We start from the raw sequence: 14,468 nt of genomic DNA, 5'->3' as shown, positions 1-14,468 counted from the left end.
CTAGGCAGTTCTTGGGGTTTCTCATGCAGATGCAGGCAGATGGTAACTGAAACTGGGGTCATCTGAAGGCTTTTTACGTCACATCTGGTACCAGGGATGGGATGCCTGGAATGTCTGGGGGCAAGTTGGGTATCTCTCTGTTTCTCTCTCCACAAAACTCTCCAATTTGACTAGCTTAGTCTTCCTCACAAAATGGTAGCCAGACTTCAAACTTGGCCAGTGGCTTTTCCCAGAAAAAGCATTCCAGGAGACCTGGGATGAAGCTGGAAAGTTCTTATGATTTCCCCTCAAAGCCGCATAGTGTCTCTTCTACCATTGTCTGTTGGGTCAAACAGTCAGCCCACATTCAAGGAGGTGAAGGAATGTGCTCTTCCTTTCAATGGAAGAATGGCTTCCAGATCCAAATTCAAGTTTCAGCTGTGCTGTTCACTAGCAGACTGATGTGGGCAAATAACTTCTCCTCTTTAGAATGATACCCAGTGCCTACCATAAAACCTAACATATAGTAAGGTTGTTGGCTAAATAACTCATTTATTATTTATTAACTAAATAATCTCTTTGAGGTACTATTACTTCTTCTGTGAATAGGGATAATAATGCCCACCTCATGGTGACATAGAAATAAATGAATAAGTTAATGTTGGAAAACACTTAGTATAGCTCCTTAGTACAGTAAGGTACAGTCAGAGTATGGTAACTATTAGCATTATTATTATAGTTAATATTCTTATCATTATTATATCATCATTATTATTGATGTTCCTCCACATTCTTATCACCACAGTCCAGACACTTGTTAGATCCCTTCTTTGACACCTGTATCTCATTTATTTTCCTCACCACATCCTTAACCACTATTTTAATGGCTTCAACATTGATATTGAGGAGACATCAAACATACTCTTTCATAAGTCCTAGATTTTATCAGCCCTAATAAGCACATTCTCCACTTCACTGCAGATAAACACAAACCAAATTCTTGCTCAAAACTACCCTACCTTTAAAATCACAGATGCTTCCAATTTCCCCTCACAACACAAGTCCCGACTCTTATGTCTTCCTCCCATAATAACCCAGTCTCCTTGACTCCTTTCTTTTATTCTAGTCTGGCTTCACTTGACTCCCTACTCCACCTTGACTCCACGGTCATTCATATCATTGGCATCTTTGATGATAAACAATAACAAATTTACAAACTCTCAAACACAAATGGATCCTACTAACTGCGTTCCTGGTTCTGGTCCTGGCTTGCCTAACCTTGCTGAGTTGGTCAGTTTCACCTCACGATAATGCTATCCAACCAACCATGAACCCCAGTACTATTCCAAAATCTTTGTATTCCCTCTTCCTTGCATCCTTTCCCTTCCATCATATGCCTACTCCAAAACTGTCCTGTTACTCTCCAACCCCCATCATCTCATTCTCGCTCAATCACCTTCACTTCTGTGGAGTCATATATTCTAAGTTAGTGAAAAATGAGTTCCTTCTAAAATAAGCTCTCTCAATTTCTCCCCCTGCTATTTGAAAAGCTTTCTGTGTTTCACTGTTTCTTCCATTTCTCTTAGAGGAAAATGTGCCACTTCTCAAGCCTGGTCTCTGCCCCTTAGCCCACAATCCCCACTTTCTGTCACCTTCCTTATGGAATCGTCCCTATCTTCATCAGATCTTTGGTTTATGCCATCTGCTGCTGGCTATCCTCAGCCTTGGTAAAAATGTTCATCCCTTATTTCCTAAAAATGTCATTTGCCCTAGCGAGGCTTTTAAGCTTTTTGTCCATCTGCCGCACCTCCTTGTTGATATTCTCTACTCAGGCCTTCATTAACCATGCCTTCTCTTCAGCCTCCAATCATCTCTCAGCAACTTATAGTCTAGTAGAGGTTCTGCTCAGACCTCTTAATCACCAAATCCAAGGAACAACTTGCTGCATAAGGACCAATTCAGAAAATGATAACTTAAAATACTTAAAGGTGTATTTTTTTTCATTCAAAATAAAAGCATTTTTGCAAGTTGAATTGTTCTTTTTTATGGAATAGAAGAACATCAATAAGAAAACTGGCATTGCTTTGTAGGCACTAAAATGTAAATAGCTGTGTATTGTTTTTTAAATCCTATTAAAAATCACTGTTTTAGAAATAAAACTACAATGGCACATTTCTCCTCAAATCAGATCATGGTAATTTCTGAAAGACGAAGTCCATAAACACATAGATATTTTCACCACTATTTTATACCATTCTTTCATGATCAAAAGGGAGTTAACCTTTTCTGATTCACTACTCCCACCCTTCCCTCCCCACGAGAGAATATCTAAACACAATCTCCTTAGACCTAACCACAGAACTTTATATATGCCTCACGTGTGGTACATGTCATTACCTTGTCTGTACTATCATTATTTTCAAAACCTTCAATATCTCCCTCGTTAGAGTCTAAGCTGCTGGATAGTGCTCATTACAGTGTGTGCATGTTGTACGTTCTCTGAACTTGACAATTAGCCCCATCCCCCTATAACTTTTTAGTAAGGGTGGGATCGTCTTTGTTCCTGCTAGCATTTCTTATCATTCTCTGTTGCTGTCTGTGTAAGCTGTGATTGATTTCAACAGCTGTAGTTCATATTGACATTCATATCCTTATGTATGTCTCTATTTTTTTCTTTTCCTATAAAATACAATGCTAATTGGTAGTTGCCTCCAGGCACAAGTGCCAGAAAAAAATCAAATCTATAATTAAGTTCCCCCTAGAAATTCCTCGAAACCAGCTTGCATCCCATGACTTATTGCTGTCAATTTTCATTACTAACTACATGTTTCATTAAAATGATTACATTGTTTGATGGGATCCATATTGGAAGTACAATTTATCATGGCCTCCTCATAATGATTTGTACTTAACTTTATCCATTGCCTTTTGCCGGTAGGTCCCCCAGGCCCACCTGGGATAGTGATTGTTGAGGAAATCACTGAAAGCACAGCCACACTCTCCTGGAGTCCAGCAGCCGACAACCACAGCCCAATCTCCTCCTACAACCTGCAGGCTCGTAGCCCGTTCTCCCTGGGCTGGCAAACAGTAAAAACAGGTAAGAGGCACTAAGGCCACATCAGACACTACCAGAGCAGCTTCCTACCTTACAGGCTATATTTGCTTATGATCTCACTAGGATTCTGGAAATTGTTACTTATTACAATGTTGACCACTGGTTGCTTCTTTTTATGAACTGAAAAAGAGCAAGGAAACTTGTTTTCCTCTCTTCTCAGTTCTCCAAGAGGGACCACAGGGTGGGTTGCAAAAATAGTACAGAGTTCCTGCTTCCCCCAATGATAACATCTTACATAACCACCATACAATTACCAAATTAGTAAACTGCTATTGGCACAACGCTATTAACTAAACTTCAGGCTGTATTAGGGTTTTACCAGTTTTGACATGCAATTTTTTAATGTAGAGTTCTGTGAAATTTTATTATATGTATTCAAGTAACCACCAAGACATTCAAGATACAGAACATGTGCTACCTCATTATAGTCACACATCTATTTTATCTACAAAAAGAAAATATAACATAAAATTATGTTATTTAAACACTTTAATTAAAGCATTTTGATGCCTGCTTCTAAGATGTTTGTATAATAGTTACATTATTTTCAAAATTATTTCTGTCCCTTATGATTTTTCCTTTCATATTATAACTAAATAAACTTCTATCTCTCCAAATGTAAAATCACATTCACTTGATATTTATTAGATACTTATTTAACATATTGGTACTTGAAAAGTATACAATGTCTATAAAATGGAATCTTCAGAAGCAGTTGTCCATACTGAGTAGGGATTTGTGCTTTTTATTTTTAAATTGATTTACCTGTTTAAAAGTGAAATATAAAAATCAGAAAAATATTTGAGTGCAGTAACCATAAACCTAAACCAGAATATTATGGAGTGGAGTGGTCCACTTTGTTGCTTAGGTAAATGAAATTTAAGCAGAAACATTTTGTATATAAGTTTACAATTGTGGAGAAGAAAAATTTTCACCTCCATACAGAATATAATTTAGGGTTTTCCTTGATATTTAGGCTTCTGCATTAACTTAGACCTCAGTTTTATTATCTTTATAGTGCATATAGGCATATTCATTATGCATATACATGTATTTATTTTGTAATATAATTGGTATTAGCCTCATTTCTGGCTTCAGTATAACCCCGTGATACATCTGCAGACCAAAGAAATTGGGAGAATCTCTGAGCATGGTAGATAATTGAGGAATTACACAAATTTAAAGCAAACTAACAAATTTACTCAAGAATTTTTATAACCTCCACCCCAATGCTCTCATCCTTAGTGCAATAGCTCAGACCTTTTGTTCTGCAGCCAGGAAATGGGTTGCCTTCAGATCTGGTGCTGTGCACTCACCTAACCCATCCTCCTGCCTGCAGCCATGCTCCCTGCCCACTCTTGCTGCAATACATGTACAATTTACTTATTGGGAAGTTTTCCTTGTGAGTACATTGCAATACGTATGTATGTTTCCTTAATCATCCCATGCCCATGGCAATCTGAGACACCTTATCTTCCACCTACTACATCCATGCTTTCCTAGTTACACTCACTCTCTGATTCTCTCATTCCTGCCTTGAGTTTTCTTTCTTGGTTCACCTGTTTCTATTTTGTGCTTCTGGGTTCATGAGTGTGTGTGTGTGAGTATGTCTGTTTATGCATGTGTAGAGGGCTTAGGCATTTGGACTGAATGTTATTTTTGAGGGTTTATTTATTTGTTCTATAATTCTTTACTATAAAGTTGCAAATCTATGTTTCTAATATAATTTGAATGCTGGAAGCATTTTTAAGTTGAGAGTTCTTTTTTAATTCAGTCCAGCAAGTACTGATTTTCAGAACCTATGGTTGTACTGTATTTATAAGGAAATATATTTTTCCAGAAGTAGATTTCTATAAACTATCAGTTTTATTCACCCATCTTAGTGCTCTTGCAAGATGTCTCTTCACCTAACTCATTTCTTCCAAACCCAGCATTAATTGCAGCCATTGGCAGAGGTATGTCATCCTCAGTGTAAGCTGCTGAGGAGCAGTCCTCAAGTTTTGCATGCTCCAAAATAGCTGTTGTAAATTCTTCCTGGTTTTAGCCCTATCCCCAATCTGACCACAGCTTCTTTTATAACTGCCTGTGATGGAGAAAGAAGTCCCTCTGAATTCACACCAGCTTCACAGGGGCAGTAGGCCTTTGATTTCATACCTACTCCCTCAATCTAAATCAATTTCAATCATATCCAGGAATATCTATTAGAAAAAAAGATGGGTCAGAACTCTCTGATAAAGTTAATGCAATTTATAATCTAGTATTTGAAAAGCACTCAAAATTTCTTTATACACCAAAATGAATATAAAGAATAGTGATTTCCTCATTTTTGGCAATTGAAGTAATAAGTTGCACATGGACCTTCTAGCCGAGCACAATCTTAAAATTAACTTATGAATACTGCGCCCTACAAATGAGATTCAAATGTGAATGGAAATAATGTTTTCATTTGGAAAAGATACATAAAATAACCATAACAAATACGTAATTTCATTTGTAGACCCCTTTTTCTGTGCAAACAAATTGCTTTTGATTTGGAAACCTGATTTTCTTCTTCATGCTACTCAGCAGTGTTAGCTGACCTAGTTTTTGACTGTGTCTACTTATGAATATCAGATCACCTATAATCATAGAATTGATTGGTCTTTGTTTACTTAACTCAGATATGTTTCTTAAATATTCTTCTATCAGTGGATATGCCTTCTATCTGCGGATATGTTTTTCATGGATTGATTGGTTGATTAAATTTGTCAGTTCAGCAGGCTTACTTTATTAATTCAATTCTTGGATGCAATTCTTTTACTAGAACAGGCATTTCAACAAGATTCTTTTTCTGAGTCAGTATGAGGTCCACTGTCCTTAGTCACCGTCATGTTCTCTCTTAAGCGTAGTGTTTTCCTTGAAACCAAGTTGTCCCCATAGTTCCAGAAAGCATATCTTTATAAAAAAGATGCCTGCAAGGCTTTTAAAAGTACTTACTTTGGTATAAACCCTCCATTATCCTTAATTTCCACAATATCACATTTAAATCAAAATTGTGATTTTATTAAAAAGTTTATTTCTAATCTATTTCATATTGCATGTTATTTCATCAAAAATATTAATGCATTTGACATGTGCTTTTACAATTATTTTATATCCCTTAGAATTAACTATAATTTGGAACTTCAAAATATGGGTTTTTTTTTTTTTTTCATTTTAAAGACAGGTTAGAATTAAGGATGGTGGAAAGGACGTGGGCTTCGGGAGGGAGTCTTTACAACTTATAGTTATGACCAAGATGATATAAATATGTGAAATATATGTAGCTTTGCAAGGAAGGATATGTATTTTCTTTTTAACATAAGGCCCATAATAATCACATAAAAGTTCAAACAGAAATTAACTTTGCTAATTTTGATTACACCAGGCAATTTAAACTGTACTGTCATTCATTCAATAAAAAGTTATTAAGCACCTTCCAGGTAGTTTTCTAGGCACTTGAGATATACCAAAGAACAACAACAAAAAAAAATCCACTCCCTTGTGAAGATTGTATTTTCATAGGTGAAAACAAACAATAAACAGAGAATAAAATAAGCAAGAAAATTATATAGTATCTTAAAAGTTAATGAATGCTATGGGGGGAAAAAGAAATCATGTGGAGTAAGGGGGATCAGAAGAAGTACTGTGGTAGGGGCAGTGTATTAGTCAGCCTGGATTGTCATAGCAAAATACCATAGACACCATAGGCTGGGTGGCTTAAAGAACAAGAATGTATTTTCTCACAGATCTGGAGATTAGGAATTCCAAGTTCAACATGGTGGCCAATTTGGTTCCTGGTGAGGGCTTTTCTCCTGGCTTGCAGATGTTCTCCTTTTCACTGTTTTCACATAGCTGAGAGAGAGACAGCAAGCTCTGGCATCTTTTCTTATAGGTACATTAAAGTCAGAGCCCCACTCTATGTCTTCATTTACCCTTAATTACTTCCTTAGGGGCCCCATCTCCAAATACAGCCACATTGAGGGTTAAGGATTTAACATGTAAATTTCAGGAGGACACAATTCAGTCCATAACATGAAGGTTGCAATTTGAAATAGAGTCGCAGAGTATGCCTCATTGAGAAAGGTCATTTGAGTAAAAAGGTGTGGATTTAGCTATGCCGATATCTAGAGGGCAGTAGCCCAGATAGACAGTGCAATTAGTGCAAAAATATTAGACACATTATATATGAGAGATTTAGAAGACCAGTGAGGAAGAAGCAGAATGAGTTTTAGAGAGAATGTTAGAAGGTGAGTTTGTAGAGATATTGGCAGAACCAATATCATGTAGTATCTGGATTTTTATCCTGAGAGAAATTTAGAGATATTGGGGGACTGATATTCTAAGTCTAACTTTTTAATGCATTCATTCAAGCTATGTTGAAAATAGACTATGGGAGGGATAAGTGAAGAGTCACTCTACTAGTTAGGAAGCTATTGCAGTTAAGAGATGATGGTGCTTCAGAGTGGCAGAAGTAGGGGTCCTAAAAATGGTCAGAATTTGGAAATACTCGGAAGATAGACTTCAAAGGATTTCCTGACAAACTGAATGTAAAGAGTGTAAGAGAAAAAGAATTCAAAGATAACTACAAGATTTTTGACCTGATCAACTCAAGGATGAAGTTGCCATCAACTGACATAGAGAAGCCTGTACAATTCGAACAGATTGGGTGGGAATGAGGTAAGTAGTTCAGTTTGGGACATATGAAGCTTGATACATCTATTAGACACCAAAATGGAGGGGGGGGGTGTTAGTAGGCCTTTGGATATATGTGTCTGAGTTTAAGAGAGAGGTTTAGGATGAACTTTTAAACTAGGAAATTATCAGCAAATAAATTGTATTTAAAACTGTGAGACTGCATGTCAACTCCAAGAAAGTAAGTATAATTAATGAAGAAGAGGGTATAAAAACTGAGCCATGGAGCGCTCCCACAGTAAGAAGTGGTAGAGAAGAGGAATCATCCAAAGGAGACAAAGAGGAAGTAATCACTCAGGTAAAAGAAAAATCAAAATAATGCAATGTCCTGGAAGACAAAAGAATAAAGTCCATCAAGAAAAAGAGTAACAGACTATGTAAAACGATACTGACATGTCAAATAAAATGAGGACTGAGAATTGATCATTGGTTTTAGCAATATGGAGGTCATTGGTGACCTTGACAATAACAGTTTTCAAGGAATGGTAGGCACCAAAGTCTGATAAGAATGGGTTCAAGAGAGAATAGGAGAAAATTTAATATAGACAACTCTTTTAAGAAATTTTGCTGCAAAGGAAAGAGGAGAAATCATACTTTAAACATATTTTAAAGTCTTAGATGCTGTAATTTACTAATAGATGGGAGTGGGACAGGTGAGAAAGAAAGGAGTCCAGGATGACCCCAAGATTTTTGTCTACATCTGTGAGAACACAATTGTTATTCCCTAAGTAAGAATAGTACAAAACCCTATTCAAACAGAAATGTCTAATAAGCCATTGAACATATGCGTTCGAAGTACAGGAAGAAGTTCATGGCTGATAACATTGGAGTCAGCAGCATATAGAGGGTATTTAAAACTGTAAGACTGGATAAGATCGCATGGAGTAAAAAAAAAATGGGAAAGAGTAGAATTGGGTTGCATATGGAAGATGGAAAAAAAACAGCAACGGAGACTGATAAGGCAAGGTCAGGTAGGAGAATAACAAAAGTCAAGTTTTGAAAAGGGTTTCAAGGGAAGAAAGTGATTGCCTGTGTCAAAGGATGATGATTGGTCAAGTAAGATGAGGAGGAGAGACTTGACCATGAGGATTTAGTAATGGAAGTCATTGATAATCTTGACAGGAGTGGGTATGATGGAAAGCTGGAGGTAAGAGCCCAATTAGAGTAGGTTCAAGAGAGAATGGAAGTGAAATAATTGGAGACAGCAAGTCATAGCACAAATGGCTCTCCAGAAGTTCCACTATAAGAGAAACTGAGTGAAGGCTAGAAGAAGAGGAAAGATTAAGAGAGATCTGTGCCTGTTTTTCATAGGGAACCACATCCGTGTGTGTATGCCAATGGGAAGGATCCATTAGAGACATCCATGGGGAAGAAAATGAAAGGGCTGGTTCTTCTCCACAATAGCTTAAGAGGCCCAACCCTTGAGAGAGATAAAATTTCCTCAGTTTCTGTTAGACTAAAAAGTTGGAGGAACGTTCATAGAGGAGGTTGATTATATAGGGGAATTTGCTAACAATGGATCAGGAATTCCAAATGTCACAGTGGAAGGTCTTCAAGATTTAGGAAGGGATACAAGCTGGGCAGAAGGGAAATATGTGCAAAAGATTAGAATAAAAGGAATGAAAATTGCCCAGATGTCTGGAGTTGCTTGAGAAGACTGACAAATAGAAGTAAATGCAACTGTGAAGAAAGTCCTGGTGGACCCAAGGCAAGGATCGCTGGTACAGTGTAGGCTGGGAGCTAAGAGGACTGGGTGTCTGGGAATCTCTTTTTCCCACCTTTATGTTCAGCAGGCATAGCTCAGCATTTCACCAAGCTGTGGACTGAGAAGAGGCCTTTTGTCCCCTACCTCCTAGACTCCAAGGATATTTCTCAGTTGCCAGTGTAGTAAGAGGGCACAGATTTTTTCCAGGTCTTTAATGCCACCATTTAAAAATGTCAGCTCTGCTAATGTGATAACATTCTTTCAATGCATTTCAGAAGAGATCTTCATGGGAAATCCAAAATGATTTAATCCCACCTTGCCACAGTAAAATTGAGCTGAGTCATTAAATAGAAAAACCCACCACCCTTGCTTGTCCCACCCCCATGCTTACATAGAAATCCATGACGGAGAAAAATCCAGATTTTTGCACACCATAAAACAGATTCTCCACATTTCTCCTTTTCACTCCTGTAACAAATGTTCTAGAAATATTTCCTAGACACCAGAGATGAGTGAACAAGAAAAGCAGTCCCAAATATTACATATATGCTATGTAAAAAACATTTCACTATGTGGTCATGGTATTGACAAACAATTTAATGCTTTGATAAAATATCTAAATATCATACAAAAGTCACTCCAAGGAGAGTTCAGAACTTCCACTTAGATACTGAAAAAAGGAATTTTCCAATTAGAAAGATGTATTCTTAATTTGCTGCTTGGAACTGCAAAATGACTAAATATGTTTGCCAGAACTTGGGGGAGAGGCAAACTGCTCAAAAATTTTCCCTAAAAATTGAAAAATAAAACCTCTTTGCTTAAATTACAGTACCACTTGGTCTCTTATCTGAGGCTGAGGAGTTGAAATGATTTTTAGTGTAGAAAATGGCAAATTATAGGTAAAGATGAGATAAAAGAATTTTACTTAACTCCAACAAACTCTGACATATACAAGTGCTTACTTCCTAAGATGTTCATTTTACTGAAGACACTGGAGGTGATGCCATGACCATGTGTTATGAGGACATGTGCATGATTCTTCTGATTCCCATCAGTAGCTGTGATATCCTTGACTGTCACTTGTAGCATTTTTCCAGTCCTAATAATACCTAAAATCTCCTTTCTCTCTACAGTCCCAGAAATCATAACAGGAGACATGGAGTCGGCCATGGCAGTGGACCTAAATCCTTGGGTGGAATATGAATTTCGAGTGGTGGCCACCAATCCAATTGGGACTGGAGATCCAAGTACCCCATCTCGAATGATCCGCACAAATGAAGCAGGTAAGAATTTGGAGAATCAGAATTCTGTTTGGTATGCCTCTAATCACTTCCAAAGCGAGTCAAATTAACCATGATTGCTTTATCGCTTGCCTTAGTATAATTTGTCCTGATTCATTTACCTGGACATCATAAAAATCATTTTCATTAAAATAATTATTTTATTTTATTTGTTTTCAGAACTTTCTCTCATTTTTTCCACAAATACAGGCTTTTAGGTGCTTCAGTTTTCTACAACCCTTGCATCCATCTTTAAGTCACCATGAAATTGAAACAGTTAATTTATTCTTCTAATTATATATTCATTTAATATAGCACATCCATAAAATTCAGAATAGATCATCTCACCTTCTTTTCTCCAGAAGTAACACTTTTCTTTAATTACAGTTGCCCGTCATCATCTAACCTGTATAAACTACACTTTGCAAAAACAGAGCACTTTCTTGGCCTACTACCTTCTTGAAGTCTACATAGAAAAGAAATACCCATCTGCTTTCTGATTTAGAAATCATAGCATTCGTCTGGTATTTTAGAAAAAATGCCTCTGATAAAATGTTTCGAATGACCAGATAAGAGAAATTAACAGCTTTATTTAAAAACTTTTTTTTAATTTTTAGTTTTTATTATTAGCATATTCGTTATTACAAATAAGCCCTTTACCTGACCTGTCACTCCCGAAACCCCTTCCCTCCCATCCCCCCATCTCTAGTATCCTCAGTTTGTTCTCGCCTTCTGAAAGTTCAATGTATTGTTATGGTCTTTTCTTTGTTTCATACTTTCTTTCTTTCTTCTGTCTGTCTTTCTTCCTTTTCTTCATTAGCACCGAGTTTTGAGTGAGAACATGCAGTATTTCTCTTTCCAGGCTTATTTCACTTAACATAATTTTCTCCAGACTCATCCATGTTGCTGCAAATGGCAGAATTTCATTCTTTTTTATGGCTTAGTAGTATTCCATTGTGTATATAAACCACATGTTCCTTATCCAGTCATCCATCAACGGACACTTAGGTTGGTTCCATATTTTGGCTATTGTCAATACAGCTGCAATGAACATGGGAGTGCAGGTATCCCTTTTACATGATGATTTCTATTCCTTTGGGTTTATACCCAGTAGTGGGATTGCTGGATCACATGGTAGTTCTATCTGTAGTTGTAAAAACAAAATTTAAGTTATCTTGCCTATCACCTGGAAGAAGCAGAAAGATTAAAGAAATAAAGGATTTAAAAAAATGAGTAGAGTTTTTATTACTTTGGACAAATTTATATTGAGAGCTGTCTTTTATGTCCCTTAAAAATTGTGTATTAAGAAAGACCTAGTAAAGCACTTACTTAGAGGGACACAAACATCAGTAAAGTTGATGAGAACAGTGTGAAAATAATACAGAAATGTGGAGAAGGGGGTAAGTAGGTATCAGATACAAGGAGGAAAGAAACAAATTTTAATGTTTTTATGCTCAATTATATCAATCTCAAATAAAAGTGCACTAAGAATGAAGATTTTCTCTTGCTCACTGTTCCATATTTAGAACCCAGAACAGTCTCTTACACTGGTACTTAACACATTTTAAAAGGAAACAATCTTTTTTTTCCTTTATGTGTTCCTGCCCACACCCACACCGAGGTCAGAAATACATGTACATAGAAGACTAAGAATTAACTGTTCATTTGGTATTACAGTTATAGAATTAGATCAAAAATACAATTTTAGACTTCTAACAAATTAAGCAAAACTTATGTTCATTAAAATAAACTATCAAAACATTTGAGTCTTTCTCTAAAACATGATTATATCTGGTTCTTAAAAAAATTAAGAAAATAATTCTAAATGGCCAATTTATTACATTAAGTGCAAGTAACTGTATAAAAGATGTCCAGATTTTTTACATAAAAATTATGCAGCCAAGAAAACAAAAGGTAAAATAGCCTAAATATGTTGGAAAAGATTGATCCACACAAAACCCAACTTTTCTGCTTTTATGATTTGCCTATTACAAGTTGTTTTTTCTACTACCTTTTCAATAGTGTGAACTTTAAATTGAACATTAATTGCCTGGTTGGATTTTCATGCATCCATAAAATCAGCCATGCTTTCATTGTGTACAGGTGTTCATTAATGAAGAGCATAACAAGTTAGTCATTTCTCGTTTTATGTACTTACTGTGCAGATATTGAAATGAGTGCCAATAGTAGTACTTATGCTCACATATTTTCTGAAAAGCACTGCCTTACTTTGCATATTGTTAATTGTGTTTAAACAAAGACAAAGATTACTGCCTAATTTGGAGGCTTTCTATAAATATTCATTTCAAAAATAAATAATCTGTTTGGGATGAATAATTCTTTTAAACTTTTTATAGTATAAATCTCCTCGTGCTATTAAAAAGCATTTTAGCAAAAACACTTTCACATTCCAAGCTAACTTGTATTTAGATGATGCATTTTAAAAGACTTCTGCGTCTATTTCTGCAGATACCTCAATCATGTATTGACTGTCTCTCCATTTTATCATGAGTTCTATATATGTGACATACTTTAGTCCATTAAAATATTATGGAAGAGAAGCAAAATAGCATTAAAAATGCATGAAGTACTCTTTTTTGAAAGCAAGTTTAGAAAGGCTTGTATTGCCTGCTTTATGCTTCTTGTGCTTTGGTACCACACAGAGCTAGAGCTACTAATGGTGTTGAACCAAGTGTTGAGTTTTGTGCCTGTCTTGTCAGGAAGCACAGATTAAAAGGGACACCAGGATCCTGAGACATCCCCTCATGTGACACACTCTGCTTCTATTGAGTACATATCCTGTATTTTAAAAGATGATCCTGTTCTGATGGACCAACTAAACTTTGAAGATTGACAGAGCTACTTGGGAGAGAAAAAGTCTCACATTAGGGATTTTGAGTTGAAAGTTTTATGCCTTTATAAAATTCTCTTATTTACTTGAATATTCTAAGTTCCAAAGCAGCTTTAATAAAGCATTTCTACCTTAGAATTACTCCTTTCCCACACACCAAAAAGTTAAAAATTAAAACTAATTAAATTCATTTTTTCAATTTTCCCCTACAGTATATTTTGAATTTTCCATTTATAAAAACACTGTTGGTAGTCAATAAGGATAAGATAAATTGGTTTAGTCCAACTTCTTCGCATTAGGATGTCAACATAGTAACACAAATAGTGATTTTACTTTAATGCACATTTTTATTTATTTATAGTGAAATTTTCTTACAAGTTTTAGTTAGAGATTAGATAGATAGACAAAGACAGATAACCTTGTGTTTAATTTTTGAAATGTGTTACTACTGTCAAACCAACATATAAATTTAGAATGGGGTAATATAAATGCTTTCTCTATTATTTAAAAAGATGACACTCAAGAGAGAAAAATGACATTGGAGGAAATGAATTTGAAATATACTCAAATTAGAAATGGTAAACATGTAAAATGAATACAACAATAATTCTTTCATTTAATTGAACTTTAATTGAACATATTTGTAACACTGTTGAAAGACAAAAGAAAAGGAGAGAAGGTAGACTATGTAACTTATCATTCAGAAATGTTTGGTCTTCTCTACAGTATAAAATTTCTATTATCACCAAGGCTCTTGGTACAAATACCAATAATAGCTTTGCTATTTCAAATAAATACTTGTTAAGAAAAAACTTTTTTTTTTTT

The 14,468-nt window shown here is 35.7% G+C and overlaps 1 protein-coding gene across 1 annotated transcript in view; it reads left to right on the top strand.

Moving 5' to 3' along the window:
- CNTN5 (contactin 5) overlaps positions 1 to 14,468 on the top strand; it is a 473,778-nt gene that overhangs the window by 399,099 nt on the left and 60,211 nt on the right. The window contains exons 15-16 of the mRNA XM_063094835.1: positions 2,918 to 3,076; positions 10,646 to 10,795. Of these exons, the coding sequence (XP_062950905.1) occupies positions 2,918 to 3,076; positions 10,646 to 10,795 (309 nt within the window). The remainder of the gene's footprint in view (positions 1 to 2,917; positions 3,077 to 10,645; positions 10,796 to 14,468) is intronic.

Source organism: Cynocephalus volans, chromosome 4, assembly GCF_027409185.1.
Source record: "Cynocephalus volans isolate mCynVol1 chromosome 4, mCynVol1.pri, whole genome shotgun sequence".
Taxonomy (NCBI): domain Eukaryota; kingdom Metazoa; phylum Chordata; class Mammalia; order Dermoptera; family Cynocephalidae; genus Cynocephalus; species Cynocephalus volans.
Note: the sequence above shows the minus strand (reverse complement) of the source record. Positions and strands in the feature narration are given on the sequence as shown.